The sequence below is a fragment of the Eumetopias jubatus genome, unplaced genomic scaffold (genome assembly GCF_037043125.1).
Source record: "Eumetopias jubatus isolate StellerSeaLion01/CBP00866 unplaced genomic scaffold, mEumJub1_p1.0 scaffold_10, whole genome shotgun sequence".
Classification (NCBI taxonomy): Eukaryota; Metazoa; Chordata; class Mammalia; order Carnivora; family Otariidae; genus Eumetopias; species Eumetopias jubatus.
The window spans coordinates 129,299,284-129,319,046 of record NW_028274816.1 but is presented as its reverse complement, the minus strand read 5'-3'; the positions used below and the strand labels follow the sequence as shown (position 1 = coordinate 129,319,046).

The 19,763-nt window shown below is 52.9% G+C and overlaps 2 protein-coding genes across 7 annotated transcripts; one reads left to right on the top strand and one right to left on the bottom strand.

Moving 5' to 3' along the window:
- Nucleotides 1-1,165: 1,165 nt before the first annotated feature.
- P2RX5 (purinergic receptor P2X 5) lies at nt 1,166-16,915 on the top strand. 6 transcript variants are annotated; one of them, XR_015769367.1, is made up of 14 exons: nt 1,166-1,391; nt 5,460-5,610; nt 6,275-6,346; nt 6,632-6,707; nt 6,794-6,890; nt 7,166-7,246; nt 7,570-7,708; nt 8,276-8,412; nt 8,876-8,969; nt 9,093-9,158; nt 11,479-11,561; nt 12,409-12,558; nt 13,323-14,553; nt 14,827-16,915. XR_015769367.1 is itself a non-coding variant. In XM_028095437.2 (13 exons), the coding sequence occupies exons 1-13, from the start codon at nt 1,255-1,257 to the stop codon at nt 13,390-13,392; spliced, it is 1,353 nt and encodes a 450-aa protein (XP_027951238.1). In that variant the 5' UTR covers nt 1,166-1,254; the 3' UTR covers nt 13,393-16,915. The 6 variants fall into 6 exon arrangements, 5 of the variants coding, with proteins under 5 accessions (XP_027951238.1, XP_027951240.1, XP_027951241.1 ...); XM_028095437.2 differs by having other exon boundaries at nt 13,323-16,915; XM_028095439.2 differs by lacking the exon at nt 8,876-8,969 and having other exon boundaries at nt 8,359-8,412; nt 13,323-16,915.
- Nucleotides 16,916-18,924: 2,009 nt separating this feature from the next.
- On the bottom strand, nt 18,925-19,757 carry EMC6 (ER membrane protein complex subunit 6). Its single transcript, XM_028095436.2, has 2 exons — nt 19,647-19,757; nt 18,925-19,476 (listed from the first exon to the last, which is right to left on the bottom strand). The coding sequence occupies exon 2, from the start codon at nt 19,436-19,438 to the stop codon at nt 19,106-19,108; it is 333 nt and encodes a 110-aa protein (XP_027951237.1). The 5' UTR covers nt 19,439-19,476; nt 19,647-19,757; the 3' UTR covers nt 18,925-19,105.
- Nucleotides 19,758-19,763: the final 6 nt, after the last annotated feature.

Here is a 19,763-nt window from a genome sequence, read left to right as displayed (position 1 = left end):
CCAGGCCCCATCCTAGACTTATGGAATGAAAATATAAGGGGCAGGGCACAGGGATTCGCATTTTTCTTCCAAATGATTCCCATGCACAGTAAAACTGGACACCTACTGCCCTGTAGCTTTTACTTTTAGAGAAAGTTCACCTTGGTGAACTTTTGGGACCCTTCTAACGCCTGGCGCCTGTGGTTCAGGGAGGGGAACTTCTATGTGTGTGAAGGCCTGGGTAGAGAGAGGAGCAGGACCGCTTCTAGTCAGATGGCCGGATGCAGAAACTCACAGCGCCTGCCTCTCCGTGGCTGTCACAAGTTCTAAAACTGATCTCAGAGATGCCCTCCTTCATCCCAGTGCCCATGCCCTCTCATTTAATTTCACCTGCTGTGAGGAGGGTGCAGTTTTAGCACCCTAGATTAGGCGCATCTCTTGCTTTGGGAACATTTCAGACAGTTGGTTTGAACTCCCTCCAGGCATATTTTGTGATTCTGCCTACATCTCTGCAGCCCCAGCCCATCTGTCTGTCCCAGATCTGGTACAGAGGTCTTCATGCTGTGGGCGCTGGGACCTGCTTGGCAACTGACTCCCTGGGAGCGTTTGGTTTTAAGCGAGCAGCAACTGCCCCTGTAGGGACATCCACTGATTCACAGAGGACACAGGAGCCACGGATCAGGCAAGTCTTCAGTCTCTCTCAGCCTGTGTGGTGAGAAGCAAGGTCCCCCAGAGAGCAGGAAAAATCAAACCCGGGGTGTTTGCCTACAAACGCTCTTTACCCTCTCTTCATTTCCTGTGTTGTAGGTCCCGCCGCCCCTGGCCTCAGTTTCCCCATTTATTCAATCTATCCAACCCCCACCCCAGTATTGCTTTGGGAGTAGAAAAAGTGGGGTTGCTTGAAAAGCAGCCCTTCCTACTCTCATCCCCTCGCCCCTGCTCCTCCAGCGCCCGATTTCTGATTTCCGGCTGGGGGGCCGCACGTGCGGCCCTGCGCCTCAGGAAGGCCCTCATAGGCGTGTCCTCCGCAGGGGAGGAGGGAGAGGGAGAGGCGGCGGCCAGGTCGCAGCTGAGGCCGGGCACCGCCACCCTCCGTCCCCGGCCCTCAGCGCGGTTTCCGCAGCGTCGCCGGCAGCGGCCCGCGCCCCCGCGCGCCCGGCCCGGCGACCCTGCGCGTTGGAGCCGCGCCTCCGGGAGCCGCAGTGCCCAGCGGCGTGGGGCCGGCGCGGAGCGCGCGGGGAGCCGGCGGGGAGCAGGAGCAGGTGAGCCAGCGCCATGGGGCAGGCGGGCTGCAAGGGGCTCTCCCAGTCGCTGTTCGACTACAAAACCGAAAAGTACGTCATCGCCAAGAACAAGAAGGTGGGCCTGCTCTACCGGCTGCTGCAGGTCTCCATTCTGACCTACCTGGTGGTGTGAGTTCTCCGGGGGCTTTCGGGGAGTGGGGCGGGGGGAGAGGGAGGCTCTGGGCCACCCTGTGCCCTTCCGGGGCCCGGGAACTGGACGTGCGTTCCCTGTGCTTGGGAAGGGGCTCTTGGGTGTAAGAGTGGGCAGGTCAAGGGGGAGCCCTCTGGTTCCCCACCGGCTCTGCAGATGCTGAGCTGCGGGCAGGGACTTCAGCTTTCCTTCATTTATGAGGCTCTCGGTGGGCTGCTCCTTCCTTCCGGCCGAGCTCTGAGTGTTAGGGCCATCGAGGGGGGCAAAGACGCAGGGGGCCTGGGCTCCAGCTGTTTCCCTGGGAGCCTCCCTGGTCCTTTGGCCTGGTGCAGGCCCGGGCACCGGGTGGGTTATTTATAAACACCGAGCTCATGTGCCAGGCTCCTGGTTGGGGCAGCTCATCAGCCTGGCATGTCTCAGCACTCCCTTCTGTCAACTCACCCCATCCCTGGCTGGCTTCTCTGGGATCCTGCTAGGGGTCCTGCTCAGAGGCCCACTACCCGGCTCCCAGCTGGACTGTCTGCCTCACCTTTAACCCTTCCCACCGTCAGGGGAGGGGGCAGCTCCTTGGAGATGCTCAACCAGGCACTGTTCAGAGCCCCCCCCCCCAAGAAGGGAGGGACAGGTGGAAGGAGGAAATGACACCAAATGAGTAGGAGGCTGATGTGCCTCTTTTACTGCCTCAGTAAATGCTGTTGAGTCCCTCCTATTTCCTGACTGGGCCCCCTGACCTCACTAGGAGGTCAGTGCCCATGGAGCTTCATTCCTAAGGAACCTGAATGCCTCCCACCCCAGGGCCTTTGTACATGTCGGTCCTCAGCCAGGCGCGCCTTTACTCCTCTACTTGGTTAAAGCCCACTTGTCCTTCAGACCCAGGTTCTTGAATAACTCCTCTGATATATTCCGTAGGGATCGTTTGCTTGTCTGCCTTCCGTCCAGTGGGCGGGGGGGGGGGTACACCATGAAGGCACACAGGGCCTGGCATCACCTAACTGCTTAGGAAGCAGGTGTGAAATGAATGAATGAATGTGCATTGTTCCTTGGCATCTGCTGAATGTTCCTGTCCAGGCTGGGCCCAGTGTCCCTACTCATTGTCACAGCTGTCTCAGGTTTCCTTGGGGACAGGAGAGTCTAGGGCCTAGGATGTAGCAGGTCTGCCCCAGAGATGAAGAGAGTGGGCACATCTTGGTTGGCACCTGCTATACAAAGAACCCTTACTGGCATGCTGGGAGGTGCAGGGCACCCCCGGCCACTCCTGCATGACCTCAGGCAGGCAGCTTCCGGCCCTCTCCTGGACTCCGTTTTCCCAGCTTTCCCAAGGGGTTAACCTGGACGATCTCTAACCTTTTTTTTTTTTTTAATTAATTTATTTATTTACTTGAAAGAGAGAATGAGAGAGAGAGCACATGAGAGGGGGGAGGGTCAGAGGGAGAAGCAGACTCCCTGCTGAGCAGGGAGCCCGATGCGGGACTCGATCCTAGGACTCCAGGATCATGACCTGAGCCGAAGGCAGTCGCTTAACCAACTGAGCCACCCAGGCGCCCTGGACGATCTCTAACCTTAACAGTAAACGTCAACAGTAGGCTGGTTAGAGCCTATTTTGAGTTCTTCCGTGGCCCAGCACTCGCTGTGCTAAGCAATTTACATGTGCCATCGCATTAAAAAAAAATTTTTTTTTGTATTTCAACAAAAGTTTAGACTTACAGAAAAGTGACAGGAGTAGTACAAACTTTTTAAAACGTCCTTCACCTAGATTCCCCAGATGTTAACATTTTACTACATTTGTGTTGTCCTTTCCCTTTTCTTTCCCCACATACACATGATGTGTGTGTATATGCAATTTTTTCTGTTTAAGGGTAAGTTGCAGGGGCGCCTGGGTGGCTCAGCCGGTTGAGCGTCTGGCTCTTGATTTCAGCTCAGGTCATGGTCTGCTGGTGTGAGATCTGATCATCGGGGAGTCTGCTTCTCTCTCTCTCCCTCTCCCTCTGCCCCCACTAGCACTCTCTCTCTGAAATAAATAAACAAACAAATAAATAACTCTTTTTTAAAAAAGAGTAAGTTGCAGACATTATGCCCCTCTACTACTAAAGACTTCAGTGCATATTTCTTAAAACCAAGGAATTCTCTTATTTAACCAAGTACAGCTATGAAAATTAGGTAATTAACACTGAAACAATATTATTTTCTAACCTATGGACCTCTTGTAAATTGCTCTAATAATTACATTTAATAGCAAAAAATATATATATATCTGAAATCCTGCCTTGCATTCATTCATTCATTTTGTCTTCTTAGTCTCCTTTAATCTGGAATTGTACCCAAGACTCTTTGTATTTTCTGACACTGATGTTTTTTGAAAAGTACAGGATTTTTATTTTATTACAACTTTTTAATTGAAGTAAAATTTACCTAGCATGTAATTCACCATTTCAACTATTTAAAATTATACTATTCAGTAGTTTTTAGTACATTCATAATGTTGTACAACTATCACCACTGTCTTATTTCAGAACATTTCCATCACCCTTAAAAGAAACCCATGTCTATTAGCAGTCGGAATTCTCCCCTACCCCATCCCTTGGCAACCACTAATGTACTTTCTGTCTCTGTAGATTTACCTCTTCTGGACATTTCATATAAATGAAATCATACAACATTTTTTTGGTCTGGTTTCTTCACTTCACATAATGTTTTCAAGGTTTATCCATGCTATAGCGTGAATCAGTACTTCATTGCTTTTACGGCTGAATAATACCCACATTTTGTTTATCCATTCATCTGTTGACAGACATTTGGACTGTTTCTACCTTTTTTTTTAAGATTTTATTTATTGATTTGAGAAAGAGAGATAGCATGAGCGGGGGAGGGGCAGAGGGAGAAGCAGGCTCCCCGTGGAGCAAGGAACCCAATGTGGGACTCTATCCCAGGACCCTGGGATCATGACCTGAGCTGAAGGCAGACGCTTAACCAACTGAGCCACCCAGGCGCACCTGTTTCTGCTTTTTGGCTGTCACGAATAACATTACTAAGAACATTCATTACAAGTATTTGTGTGGATATGTTTTCAGTTCTCTTGGGTATATATTTTGGCAGGAAGTTGCTGGGTCAACTACCAGCTGTTTTCCACAGCAGCTGCACCATTTTACATTCCTATCAGTGAGTCCCAGTTTCTCTGCATCCTCACCAGCACTTGTTATTTTCTTTTATATATTTTTTTAATTACAGCCAACTTATTCGGTGTGAAGTAGTATCTCATTGTGGTTCTGATTTTCATTTCCTTGATGCCTAATGACATTGAGCATCTTTTCATGGGCTTATTGGCCGTCTGTTTATCTTCTTTGGAGAAGATGTCTACTCAAATCCTTGGCCCATTTTTAAATTGGGTTATTTGTCTTTTTCATTGCTGAGTTGTAGGAGTTCTTTATATATTCTGGGCACTAGACCCTGACCATGTGATTTGCAAATATTTTCTCCCATTCTGTGCATTATTTTTTCACTTTCTTGATAGTGTCCTTTGATGCACAAAAGTTTTTATTTTTTATTTTTTTTGCACAAAAGTTTTTAATTTTGATGAAGTTCCACTTATCTATTTTTTCTTTTATTGTGTGTGTTTGGGGTGTCAAAGAATATAGGATTTGTACTCTCATTTTGTAGAATGCCCCTTAGTTTGGATTTGTCTGCGGCCTGTCCGTGAACAGTTTCAGGTTATGTACCATCTCCTTTAACTGTCCTCACATCCCTGGGGGAGGCACTGTTACCCTGTGTTAACTCCCAGAGTTCATTGCCTCTCCCGAGGTCACATCCCCAGTGCATGTGTGAGCAGGTTTTGGCCCAACCTGGGCCATTTTCAGGGCCCCAGCCCCTGAGAGTAGCTGTCTTCCTGTTCTGGGATTGCTTGTCACCTCTGCTGCTTGCAGAACCAGGTTTTAGGCAGCAGTGGAGTTTTGACCCCTGCCCAGGAGCTGGTGGGAAAGGTGAAGCCCCTGGGAAAATTCCCTGAGGACAGCAATGAGGCTGATGCCCACCTGTTGACCCTTTCCCTGCAGCTGGGTGTTCCTGGTGAAGAAGGGTTACCAAGACACTGACACCTCCCTGCAGAGCAGCATTGTCACCAAAGTCAAGGGTGTGACCTTCACCAACACATCTGAGCTCGGGGAGCGGCTCTGGGATGTTGCCGACTATGTCATCCCACCCCAGGTCTGAGTCCCACACAGCACTAGGGCCCGGGCTAGCAGGGCCTGGCTTGGCGGGGGGGTCACATAGGAAGGTGCTCAGGTACCTAGGGACTCCCTTGGCCCGGGACAGCTGCCAGAGTTTGCAGATGGAGACCCTGCCCAGAGCCTTCCCTCCACACCGACCCCCTGCTTTCCTTGACTGTGCCTATGAGACCCGTTCCATCCCAATAAACCCCGAGCCTGTAAAAACCAAATGGGGCCCCAAGAACGTTCAGGTCAGTGTGAGTTAGGTGGCCTGGCACAGAGCACTGCTTCCTTATGTTAGCCACTGGCTGCCCTTGGGAATGGCTCCCTGGCCTGCTCACAACTGGCCTGGGCCAGGGCCAGGGCCTGGGCCACCCTGTCTGGGCCTCTTCTCCCAGATCTGGGCTTGGATCCCAGGGACTGAGGTCAGAATAAGAATTCATGGAGGGAGCAGTTTGGGATTGTGGGCCTGAAAGGGACCTATCAAAGGATGTCTGCTCAGAGACTTCAAAGTCAGTGGGCAGATGGGTAGGATCCACTGATTTTGTGGCCCTGTTGTCCTCAACACCCATGCAGAGACCCAACCCTTGCCAGGAAGCCCTGGGAAGGAGGGTCCCCAAGAGGGCAGGAGGATGTCCCTCAACTCCTCTCTGGCTCCTCAGGGAGAGAACGTCTTCTTCGTAGTCACCAACTTGATCGTGACCGCCAACCAGCGGCAGGAAACCTGTGCTGAGGTTTGATGTGGTGCAGAAAGCAGGGGAGGGGGTGGGAGAGCCTCCAGCCGTGGTTGGGGTCTACCCTTCTCCTGAAGCAGGGGTTTCTATCCCCTCCAAGTGCCCCAGGGGATATGTGTACCAGAGCACGTACCTGCAGTGTTTGGGGGAGAGAAGCAGGTTCTCAAAGGGTGTGTGACCCCACTCGGGAGGAACCCCTGTCCTGATTCCTGGGATGGGACCTGGTTCTGAACTGGGGCCCCTGCAGGGAAGTTCCCCCACCCAGGTGCCCTTTCTTTCTGACAGAGCGAAAGCATTCCGGATGCCTGGTGCTACACAGATAGTGACTGTCCCCCTGGGGAGCCTGTTGTGGCTGGAAATGGTGAGGCCCGGAATGGTCAGGGCTGGGAGCACAGTGGGGGATGGAGCCAGGAGGCTTCTAGCATCATCTCTGCCCCAATCCTACAGGAGTGAAGACTGGCCGCTGCCTGCGGGTGGGCAGCATGCAAAGGGGCACCTGTGAGGTGTTCGCCTGGTGCCCCGTGGAGACAAAGCCCAGACCAGTGTGAGTGGCTCCAGCCTCAGGACCCAGAAGAGCTCCCTGGGCAGTGAGTGGGTCTCAGCCTGATGGTGGAGACACGTCTACCCTGAGATCCTCTTTCCGAGCACACCCTACCAAGCCCTAGGTCCACCCCAACACAAGCAAATGAATGGTCTTTGGTAAAGGCTCCAGGGGCTGCAGGGAGTGGGCCAGCCCCAGCACTGCCACAGGCCTGGGGGGATGTACAGAGGGAGCAGGGGCAGGGCCTCCTGGACAAGCTGTTCCGGCTTCATTTTCAGGAAGCCACTGCTGGGCAAGGCTGAAGACTTCACCGTTTACATAAAGAACTTCATTCGTTTCCCCAAATTCAACTTCTCCAAGTACGTGGGACTTGGTTCCTGGGGATCTGCCTCCTTGTCACTGTGCGTGGGCCCGTGTGCATGGTGTGGAGGTGTATGTGAATGAACCACCAGGTGATGCTGGAGCACCCCTTCCTCTTGCTGTGGGAGTGGGGTTCTGTCCTTGAATGCAATAGGTTAGTGGGGTGTGCTGAGGGGGAGTAGTCAGGACTTGAGTCGAGGCTAAAGTCAGGGACTCAGCCTGGGCCAGGTAAAGGCCCAGCGACTCCTGGGCCAGGCTGTCTCTGGCCTGGGAATGGCAAGTCTCAGCTTCATTTCACTGTCTGTTTGTGGCCTCCATCCAGGACCAATGTGCTAGACACCAATGACAGAGCTTTCCTGAAATCCTGTCGGTTTGGCCCCAAGAACCCCTACTGCCCCATCTTCCAACTGGGGTCTGTGGTCAGCTGGACGGGGAGCAACTTCCAGGAGATAGCTGTGCAGGTGAGTGGCGTGCTCTCAGGGCACCGTGCCCGGGGGCCAGGGGGCCTAAGAGCTCTGGGTCTGGGCTCTGTCACGAAGAGGATGGTGAGTAGGGGGACCTGTGGGGTGGGATGGACAAAGTTCCCTGCCCCAGGGACTCACTGTCTTCAGAATTAGCTATGACACACAGTCTGTCAGAACTCAGGCATCAGTGGGAGGCACGCTGAGCACCTGCTGTTGGTTCTCAGTCCTTGGGGCATCCGTTGAAACTGAGCCAGAGGGAACCTCACTGGCATATCCTGGCTCTTGTGTGAGGTGCCCATCCCTTTGTAGGTGCTCGCTCACGGAATAATGAAACAGGAGGGTTCTGGGGTTGGGCGCTCTCGGCGATGTGCTTTCCTCAGCCACTCCAAAGGTGGGGCTAGGACCCTGGAACTTCCATCTTCTTCCTGGAAGGATGCTTCAGGGGGGCTGACCCTTGGCCTGAGTACTTTTCCCATCTTGTCCAGCTCCCTGTGAGGAGCTGGTCTGTGCCTTTTGTCCACTCCACAAAGTTCTGTGCACTGATTCTTGTCTCTTCTTCATCAGGGTGGTGTGATAGGAATTCAGATTGAATGGGATTGTGATCTTGATAAAGCTCCTTCTGAATGCAACCCTCACTATTCTTTTAGCCGTCTGGACAACAAATTTTCAGAAAACTCAATCTCCTCTGGGTACAACTTCAGGTAAGTGGGGCTAGACTTGCTGTCTTGTTACCCTGTCCACATTTTGTCCTCTTCTGGGTGCCAGCACTCTGACACCCCTTATTGGGGGTGGATATTAGAGTGGAAGGTATAGGGAGAAAGAGCTGAGGAAAGGTGAGGGATGGCAAGGGGGAGCATCTCTGGGAAAGGAGAGAAGTTTTTGTCACCCTGTGGGCTCACCAGGAAGCTGAGGCTTGGCTTCTTAACCAGGTCACCTCCCTCAGTGCTTTAGTGGCCCTGGGTTGGCACAGCATATAGTGGGAAAGCCCTTGCCTCTTAGGGAATGTCTGTAAGGATTTCAAAGATCTGGATGAATCTTTACCGTAATGTTGGCAAGAGGATCTATAACCTCCCCCAAGGCTGCTAAGAGCAGGGTCTTGGGGGGTGCTTATAAATCTCCAAAGCAGCCAAGTATGTGTTGCCAAGCAGGGAAGGTCTCCCCTAGGTTTGCCAAATATTACCGAGATGCTGCTGGAGTGGAGTTCCGCACCCTGATGAAAGCCTATGGGATCCGCTTTGATGTGATGGTGAATGGCAAGGTGTGTGCAGTGTATGTCCCCTCCTGAGGCTGGGCAGGCCCGGAGTGGGGCGTGTTGGAGTCCCTTGGAAGCCTGCTGTCCACCCATCCCATGTTCACCCTGCTTTGTTTCTCTGTGCTACAGGCAGGGAAGTTCAGCCTCATCCCCACGGTCGTCAACATTGGCTCTGGGGTGGCGCTCATGGGTGCTGTGAGTACCGCCCCCCCCTTCACCTTTACCCTCTGAGCACTGGCCTGGGGGTGGGGGGATCGCTCGGGAGGTGCTGTCCTGATGTTGCAGAAAGAACAAGAGCAGGCGAGGTCAGTGGGATGCAGGTCAGGCTTTCTGGGACCTGACACCTGTCGGCAGCCCCCAGGTGGCAGTGACTGCCCGAGTTTCTGTTTCCAGAGCCAGAGAGCCATCTGCCTGGTGCTCTGGTGCTGGGGGCAGGGCTGGGCTTCTCTAGGATCCGGGGTCAGTCCCTGAACTTCCGAAGCCTCATCTGTGCTGCTGCTGAAAAGAGACGGGACCCAGCTATCTACAGGGTTTCTCAGCTGTCCCTGTTGACATTTTGGGCCAGAGAATTCTTTTTTGTGTGGGGCCCTCTGTGCCCTCTAGGGTGTTTAACAACATGGCGCTGGGCACCTCTACTCACTAGATGCCTGCACTGCCTTCTTCCCCAACCAAAAACGTCTCCAGAAATTGCCTGTCTCCTGGGGAGCAAAAACAAAGCAGGGTGAACATGGGACGGGTGGACAGCAGGCTTCCAGGGACTCCAGCATGCCCCACCCCGGGCCTGCCCAGCCTCAGGAGGGGACATACACCGCACGCAGCCCCGTTGAAGGGCACAGGGCTGACAGACGAGCAGCAGGGAAGTCAGGCTGCAGTCCTCCCTCAGATCTGTCCCTTCAGCTGAGCCCAGGGGGCTCACTGGAGAGGAAGTACTTGCTGGAGGGTAGGCAAAGGTTTCCTCCGAATCTCTTGTCGTGCCCCCTTGTTCTTCTGGAAGTTTCTTAAAGCCCTGGGAGCTGTCATGGCTCGTGCTCCTCCCGGCAAGCTCCTTGCCAGGGTTTCCGGCAGCCTCGTCCTCTTTGCCCTGTGGGAGGCTTCCGGCAGGACCTGGGGTGGCCTTTTTCTTAAGACCAGGGGAACAGGATGTGACAAGGCCATATTCTCCTGAGAGGTGGTGGATGAAAGCGAGCCCCAAATGAGTCCTCTTTACTGCCAACCAGCATTGTTAGGGAGCCCTGCACGTTTGCTTCTGTGACTTCCTTAGAGCTGGGCCTCTGTCAGTCATTACTTCCTCACGCTGTGGGTAAGTCAGACACAAGGGCCTGGGGTCCACACATGTGAAATAAAGAAAACAGGGCAAGGGGTGTGGATGCGGGTTGGGTGGAGGAATGTTCTCTGCGCAACAGGGAAGTGATAAGTAACATTTGGGCACCTCAGTGGGGAGCAGGGGACGAGCTGTGAAGTACCCAGAGTCAGAGGCCCGGGTTCACCTATGAGCCCGTCCCTCAGCCCCCAGGCGCCCTCACCCCGTCCTCAGCCCTGCAGGACACACCCCTGCCCGCAGGGCTGTGGGCGGAGGGGCCCTCTGTGATTTGCCGCACGCCCTCTGGTCGGAGGCTCCTGTGAACGGCTGTTGGTGGGTCCCAGCTGGATCCATCTTGCCTTGACCACCCCTGTCGGCCTTGTTCTTTAGGTCTCCTCCAGTCCATCTCTCAAAGTGACTACTGAAGGGACCAGCCCACCTTTCTAAGCTGCATCCTACCCCTATGCAAGGCCCTTCAGTGTCTTCCCCTAAGGGATTAGGACCGAGGCCTTGAAGGCATTGTAAGACAATTGACCAGCTGGTCCCCATCCCACCTCTCCAGAAGCGTGTCTCGCTTTTGCAACACAGACCCTGTGCACTGTCCTTTGCTACCTGGGCAATGCCCTCCCTGGGCTGGCTGGCTTTTTCTTTTCTTTTTTTTTCTTTCCTTTTCTTTTCCTCTCCTTTCCTTTTTTTGTGTATAAATTCCATTCAACGCTCAAGACTCAGCCCAGATATCTGTCCCCAGGCTGAGTGAAGTCCTGTCTTCTCTCTGCTTCCTTGCTCCTGTCCTCATCATAGGATATGTCACTGTCATAATTTACATGCGTGTCTCCTGCACCAGAGGGACAGTCCCCACAGGGTCTCATTGTCTTAATCCTCCTGCACCCCAGTGCAGTGACGGGCACATGGTGAGTGCTCAGCATACATTCATTGAAGACACAATTGAGTGGGGTCAGGGTAGTGCAGGGGGTGCTTGGCCTGATAGAGCAGATGGGCCCCAGGCTAACTTTGGCTCTACTATGAACCAGCTTTGTGGCCTTTGACAAAGGTGCCTCCTGCTGAGCCCAGTTTCCTCATCTGTTAATTGGGGGACAACGATGCCCCCTTAGGGGTTGGTGCAAGATCAGACGGGATGCCCTATGTGTCAAGTGGCAGTCTGCTTTCTGGATGTCTAGGATTCTGAGTCAGGAACCCCCAACTCTTTTGCTGCAGGGGGCTTTCCTCTGTGACCTGGTACTTATCTACTTCATCAAGAAGAGCCACTTTTACCGAGACAAGAAGTATGAGGAAGTGAGGTCAGTGATGCTTCCTCCCCAGCAGTGTGAGGGGACCCTTGAAGAGCCCCCTTGACCAGCCTTCCCATCCCTGGCCTAGAAACTTTACCCTGGTTGGATGGTGGTGCTTGGGGTGTGGAGGGAGGCAGGGCTGAACCGTTGGGAGCCCCCCTGGAAGGGCGGCAGAAAGTGGGATGTTTGGAGAACCTGCTTTACCGAGCTGGATGTTGCCCCACAGCAGCTGCAGAAAACAAGGCCTGCCTAGGATGGGCAGGAGACTTGGTTTCCCAGCCTGACTCTGCCACTATCTACCATGTGACTTCACACAAGTCCCCCCAGGCTTCCTTGGGCCTCAGTGTCTCTCTCTGTGAGCCTTTGAGCACTTAAATTTTAGGATTCTTGGACATGGTATTCCTGGTGGACTGGGGTTAAGGGACGCTGGAGTGGCAAGGGAAGAAAAAGACGGATTTCTTGTTTTTTACTCTGGGGGTCTATTTCCAGGCTCTTTTGGGCCGTGAGCTTGGTGGTGTGTTATGTGTGTATTCATAGCAGCAGAACACAGTGTAAGTGGGAAATCCAGAGGTCTGTAGGCATATTGGAAGGGGAAAGGGGCTCTGGCCCAGCCATTCTGGAAGAGCTGGGATCAGAAGGGGGATTGCAGATGGTGGGCTCCAGATGGGCACGGGCACTCCCTTGTCCCCGCCACAACACATCATTCCCTGGACTGAACCGGCCCTGAGGCAGGCTGAGCCCTTAACCCTGACCCTGACGAAGGCCTCATCGCTCCACGGCTGGAGGGACAGGGGTGCCCCCCCTCACCCCCGCTGGGCTCTGCAGGCCAGGGTTAACTGGGTCCTGTCCTGCCCAGAATCCTCCGGGTCCTCCAGGGGCTGGCAGAACCCTCGCAGCAGGGCGGGACCCCAGAGGCAGAGGAGGCCGGGCAGCCTGAGGCGCATCTCAGAGGGGGCACCCGGAAGGGGAAAGGCTGTGCAGGCCAGCAACACCTCCAGACCCCCAGGTGAGGGGCTGTGGGGCAGAGGACCCCGGGATGAGCCTTGCAGAGATGGCATGGGCCTCTCCTCTCCTGCCTGCTCCAGGGCGACCTGGCTGCAAGGCAGGATGTCCAGGACCCAGGAGAGCCCCACCACGCTGGACTGTGTGGAGAGGGGGCGCTTTAGCCTGGTATTCCTTCCACGCCCCCAAATGACCACAAGGCCGCCCGCTTGCTGTGCACTCCCAGCCGTACCACCACTCCCTCAGGCTTACTCTGCTGCCGCTTCTCTGAGCTCTTTGTATGTATGAACTCCTTCCGGCAACCTCCTGGGGGGCACACTAGCCGTCCCTCTTCTAACAAGGAAATGGAGGCAAGGAAGGTTAAGTAACTTGCTCAAGTCACAGCTAATACGTGGGAGAGCTGGGATTTGAACACAGGCAGTAAGTCTCTGAGATCCAGTTCTTCTCCATCAGGTTTTTCTGCCTCATCAAGTCCATTCTGCTGCCCCCCATCAGATGCTTTCCTTGCCTATTGCTGTTGCTGTGGGGGCTCTGGGTGCCCTCTGGGCACCACCACAGTGGCAGCTGCTCATTATGGCCCCAGAGACCCCAACCTGAGCATCCACATGCGGCCGGGCTGTGGCCGGGGTGGAGGGGGGGTCCTCTGGACGGCCCCTCTCTCTGGATGCGCTGAGGGTGGGCTCTGCCTTTAGGGCGGCCGTCTCTGTTCTCAGCGTTCCCGATTGTCCTCTGTGTGCCCCCCTCCTCCCCCCGCCCATCCACACACAGGTCTGGCCACCTGGGGAAGGGAGAGGTGAATGTGGAGCAGCTACAGAACCTGCAGACCGTGGACGCATAGCCAGAGATGTTGGGGCTGAACCACCTGCAGCTCTGAACTGAGCAGTGTCTTGTGTTTGCCTGGGATCCTGCTGCAGGCTTTGTGCTGGGTGTGCTGTGTGTGTGGCTGGGGCTGGGGCAGGGGAGCCTCCTAGCGGCCAGAGTGGCTCCGATCTGCAAGAGGCGGCCTTGGAGAGCCAAGTGGGGTAAGGCCGCCGGCCTGGGTGGTACTAAAGTGTTTTCGTTTTTCTGAGAACCTAGTTCGTTCATTCATTCGTTCATTCACACGATACACATTATTTGCTGTAGGCTGTGCCCCATCCAAGAGATGCTTAAATGAGACGCTGACCTGGCCCTCGGGGGCGGGGGCGGGGAGAGCACACGTGTAATTCCCTCCAGAGCCAGTAGACATCACAACCAGCCTCGACCGGCCTGGCCTTCCTCCAGCCTCTAGCTGAGACTTTCACAATCCCTGTTGAGACCCCTGGCTCCTCAGAGAAAGGCTTTGGCTAACATCCACGGGGACATCTGGCCTTGCCCTCAGGGATAAAAAAAGGTGGCCAAGGAGGCCACGAGGAAAGGACTGGATGTGTAAGGAGGCAGCTGGCCCTTGCGGGGAGATGCAGCCTCGAGGGCTTCCAGCTAAGGTGGGGAAGGGGAGGCAGGGAGGCCTCTGCTCCAGTCTGCCTGCCCAGTCTCAGGAGGCCTCGGGCATAGTGTCTCACCTAAATGGGAGATTACGTGCCTGTTCCTGTCTCGCAGTTCTGTGCAGCTGGGTGACCCTACCTGGCCCCCCTCCCTTTCTCCTCAAAGGCTGGGTCTGAAGGGCTGGTCATAACAATAGGTGGCACTCACGTGGCAGGTGGAAGCAGTTGTTACTAGGGAGGCCCTCGCCCCTCACCCCAGCCTCTCCTTTCTCGCCCACTCCACCCCGCCCCCACCCTGCAGAACGGTGCTGCTTCCCCCCCTAGTGGCTGTAGAGCCTCTCTACTTCCAGTGTGGCCCAGTGGCCTCCCCTGGGAGCTTGTTGGAGATGGCAGTCGTGGGCCCCTCCCTTCTCCTACATCAGAACCTGTTTCAGGAAGATTCCTAGGTGATCCGTGTGAACATTGCTGCTTGAGAGCACGGGTTAAAGAGATCTGCCAAGCCTGGTTCCAACGGAGGAAAAGGCCCGCTTTGACAGGTGATGCCAATGTCTAGGTCAGACTTACACATATTGTACTTTGAGAGCAAGAGGATTCCCCACCCCCACCCCCAGGAAAGTGGCAAGCTCAGTGTATTTAAATTAAAATATTTTGACTAGATAATACTTCTATGATTCAAAAACTAAAAGGTACAAAAGATGACAGTGAAAAGCTCCCCTCCCACCCCTGTTCCCCGAGGCAGCCTATTACACATTTCAAGAGGCTCTCCTGTTTTGCTGAGCATCTACTTGGTTACTTGTGCTGTCACTCAGGAAATGAACTCTTCCTGATGCCTGCAACATCAGACCAAGTCTCCTCTGTCAGAAAGGGACACGATGGAGGACACTTAAGTACTGGGCTGGGGAGTCGGCTAGCTCACTTCTCCCTCTCCCAGCGTCTGAGGAGTCCCTGTGTAAACCCAAGAGGAGAGACCTAAAACTCATCACTCACTGCTGTCTGATCGCTCAGTAGCAAAGGCCCGCGGTGCTGCCTCTGGCCCAGCAAGCCCTGGTGCTTTGTTCTCACAGCTACCCGGATGCTAGGGAGCGTCCTCTTTGGAAGTGCGCTCTCTGGGCCACCGTCAAGTCAGAAGGGTTTGGTTCTCTGCACACAGAGGAGGCGGGAAGCATCCTTCCACTGGGGCCTTTGGAGAGGTCAGAGGGACTTGCAAGAGGGCTGTGCCCCTGGGGCCAAGAAGCATGGTCCCCCCCAAACAGGAAGCTTGCTCCTTGTCGAGTAACCTGTCAACAAGCCCACTTGCTCTCTGAATGGAAAGTGAAAACTCCGGGTGATCCACTATGGTGTTCACTTCCTCACTAAAGCAAACCCTAGGGTTTGATAATCTGGCGTGGTACTTTCATGTTCCGGAGGAAATAAAAAGGGCAGGCACCTTGGCTGCTTAGGAGTCAGTGTGGTTTGTGTGAACCCGTCTTTAGAATTGCTTGGCAGTGGCCACGTAACTCGGGGAAAGTTGTACTATTGATCTTACCCTGGGATCAGAATGGCTTCTTACAGTATTCATTCAATTGGTAAATATTTGTTGGGTACGTATTGTCCGGTGCTGGACTAGATATGGGGACACAGTTGTGAGAAACACAAAAACTGTCCCTGTCCAAGTGCGTACAGTCTCGGAGGAGGTGTACCTTAGTCAGTGGTCACGCCTATGACCACAAACTGAATTTTCGGCAAGGGGTAGTCAGAGGTTTCCCCAAGGAAGTGACATGTAAGCTGAAATCTGAAAGCCATCTAACTAGGCCATGGGGAAGCATTCCAGGTAAGGGAAGCACACGTGTAAAATGAACACTTTGACATGAGAAGGAGTAACTGAGGAAATGGGTGGAGACAGTGTGACTGAATCTGGTTTTATGAGGCTTTCTTTCCATCCACTGACTTTAAGGGTTGCCATTAAACTTCAGTGTCACAGAGGACTTAGCTTCCAGTCCAGCTAAGCTTTCCAGGTGGCCCCCCCTACACATCCTGGGTCCTGGGCTCAGAAAAGCCAGTGACCCCATTCCAGCTTCTGGATAGTATTGCACGCTGCCAGTTTCCTTGCTTTTGCACAACCCCCCCCCCCTTTTTTTTTGCATAATCTCGGTGCATGAGTGGGAGGCTCCTGAATCTTACAGAAACTGGCTTTGAAATGGGAAGTGAAGTGGGAACCTGAGCCCCACTTGGGAAGGCCCCTTCCCTTTGGGGCACCAGTTGCCTCCTCAGGAAGATGAGCATATCAGCCTCTCCAGAGCTCCTTTCCATGCTGACATTACAGGATCACCTGAACCATCTATGCCTACCCTCAGGCCCTGGCCTAAAGCCATCCACCTGGTATTTTCCTCATGATTTAATTCCATGCGTTGGGAGTGCCATGATGCTGGCCAATGGGATCTGTAAACTGGGTGCTACTATCAAGGGGACCAGCCATGAAAGAGCGAAGTGTTCTCACCAGGGCTGACCAGTCATGGCTGCCTTCTTGCCCCCGCCACCCCATCAGTTCTTCTCAGTGCTGTAAAGTGGGAACAGGACTTCCTTCAGGTATCTGAGCACCCCAGCTAAGGACTACCGTGCTCTGCAGAGTCCCTAAATCACCCCACTTGGAATGGCATCTTGCATGTCTGAAAAAGGGCTCCACTTGATTGCAGTCCACCCACCCAAGTGATGCAACTCTCCTCAGAGCATACTCTCCAGTGGACCCTAGAGAACTGTCTCTTCAAAAGGCACACCTTTCTCCTGGCTGTTTGTTTTCCCTTAGGCCAGTGCACAGAATTAAGAGGAGGAAAGATGGCAGCCATTGTCTGGGACCTGCCGTATAAACGTATTCTGATATTTTTGTTTGGTTATAAAACAATAAAAGGTTTTAACTTTAAATGTATCTTGATTTTTTCCCCTCTTTGTATCTTCTTGGTCACCCTGTGTTTTAGAGGAAAATGTAAGGAGAAAGTGAGACCAAAAGAGGCAGATACAGGAACAATCGGTGAGCAATAGATTATGTTCCCTATTATTTTGCAAAGAAATTCAAATGGAAGGAAACTAAATGAGCAAACATTAAAAGGCTAGGAAGGCACCATAAAACTGGTACTTTTTCATTCAATGAGTGTTAACTGATAAAACTCTGGAAAGCATTTGGAATCAAGTTTTTATCTTGTTTTAGGAGTTAAGTTCCCTCAAAATGATATAAAGACAGTCTCTGCAATATTTTTTATAATAGTGAACATTTTAAACAACCTTACTGCCTAGTGATAGAGAAATGGTTAAGTAAATCAGCTCACTTATTCCGCACTACCCCCCCATCCAGTAGGACTGCCTCTTTACTCCACATCAGGAATGAACTTTCCCTTTCCACGGAGAGAAAAGCCCTAAGAGGTCAGGGAGGTTGAGAAGGGTGAGTATGCAAACCATGCTTGTGAGCCTCTTCAGTGGTGTCCTGAGAGAGTTTGGAGGTCACTGGGTGAGGGAGGCAAAACTGGTCTCACCTGTTTCTTCCCTTCGTGTGCAAGCACGTGGCCCAGAACCCCAAAGGCTTCAGGAGGTCTGAGTCCCAGATCCATCTCTGTTATCTGCCATGGGCCACATACTGTCTGTAAAAGGGGACTTGGATTCAAGCTCAGATCCTCTTCTGACCTGAAACTGATTCTTTTGAAAAAATCCAAATGTGATCACATCACTTCTGGCTAAAACTTCCAAAAGGCTTCCCCCAATTGCTCTAAGGATTAAGGCCAAAATCTCCACTACAGTCTTCCATGATCTGGTCCAACTACTGGTCTTGGCCTCTTCTCCAAGTCTCCATGTACAGGCCAAACTCCTTCCTACCCAGTGGTCCTCACACATGTGCTTTCTTGAAAGTAGCCCCTTCTTCATACTTGTTATTCAACTTTGAGGTCTCAAATATAATTTCCTCAAAGACTTTTTTTTTTTTAAAGATTTATTTTGAGAGAGCATGAGCACACGCGCTAGGGAGGGGGGCAGAGAGAGGGAAAGCAGACTCCCTGCTGAGGTCCTAGCCTGAGGCAGGGCTCCATCCCAAGACTCCTCCCCCCCACCCCCACCCCAAGATCATGACCTGAGCCTAAATCAAGAGTCAGAGACTTAACCGACTAGGTAATAGGTAATACTGGTCTTCCCAGTTAGACTACAAATTCCATGAGCAACATGTTCACTACTATGACTCTAATGCAATATGTATTTCTCAAATGTATGTACTTTATTCTAAGATATCCTCTGACAAGCAGGGATCATGGGTTAGCACAGAGACAGAAGCATTACACTACACTCTAAACAGGCCCAAAGTTTAGCTTAAATGTCTTCTATTTAATCTCCATTAGACATATTCTAGAAAAGAGCTTGAACGTATTTAAAACGGAAATGACAGCTAGCTGTAACTAGATGAAATGGAACTGAAATTCATACCTGAAAGTGGTGGTTACTGAGCGGGGCGGCTGGGATCTGAAGAGGTACACTCAGCCAGTACAGTGAGAGCAATCGAAGACCTGTATTTCAAACTTGGCTCTCTTTCTAGCTGGGCCTCTTATGGCAGAGGTATATTTAACCTGAGCCTCAGATTCATCAATGAGGGATAATAATTGTATCTACCCCATGAGGATACTGCTAGAATTAAATGAGATAACGGGTGTAAAAGGTACAAGGCACAATGCTTGGCATATAGGAAACGCTTAATATTAACTGTTCATTAGTTCTTAGGATGTTAACAGTAAGTTCTCTTTACTTGGGCCCCAGTGGCCCTCTCTGGATGGCCTACGTGTAAATTCAAGGAAATTACAGAAGGCTAAGACCCAGCACAGCTCTCTAGGAGTCAAAACTTGGCGTTTTGCACCCACGGCAGACATGGGGTATGAGTGAAGATACGAAAATACTCCACGAAGTGTCTCACGTTTCATTTAATCTGAAGAATATTACAGGCTCTTCGTCTTCAGCTATAAATTATAACGTTACAGAACAAGCAGCGAATTTAACAATTTAAAAACTAAGTTTACACGGTGTTAATTTCTGGCGACAGTCCTCCCAATCTGTTTTTTTTAAAAAAGTCATCCCTGCCCCCGTTCAGTAGACGTGCACCATGCCATAGAGGAACGTCCAGAACAGGACGTAGGTGAAGAGGCCTCCGATGAGACCTCCTGTAAAGAGGGGTCTTCGTGATTTAAAGTATTTGTTCCACCTCCTTCCCGCTTTGAGAATTAAGAGCAGGGAGAGCAGGATGGAGGCAAGCAGGTAGAAGATGAAGCCGTAGAGGCCGGTGAGGCCGAGGATGCCGGCCGTGGCCCCCGACAGCGCTGACACTGAGGTCCGGCAGTAATCCAGGACGGCGGCGTTGCCTCGCACAGCTGCCTCGCTGATGAACGGCGGCCCTTCCCGCTTGGCCACCACAGCGGCCATCGCACTCGCCCGGGCTCAGCCTCTGTCTTTTCGCGGAGCTGCGGAGGAAACCAAGTTGCAAGTGGCCCGCAGAGCCTGGCGAGTTACCTTAACGCCGCCCCTCCCCCCGGGACTTCCAACACCTCACACCACTCCTGCTTCTCGGACCTTCAAAAGACGCAGAGAAGGCTGAGGGCTCGGGCCGACCCACCCAGGCTCACCCAGTTACCTGCAACACGGCGGCGGACACAGACACTTGGCGTCCCGTCAGACGACCAGTTGCAAAGCGCCTCCCGGCGCCATCTTGCGCTGGAGGTTGCTGGGAGGACTCACGCTGCGCATGCGC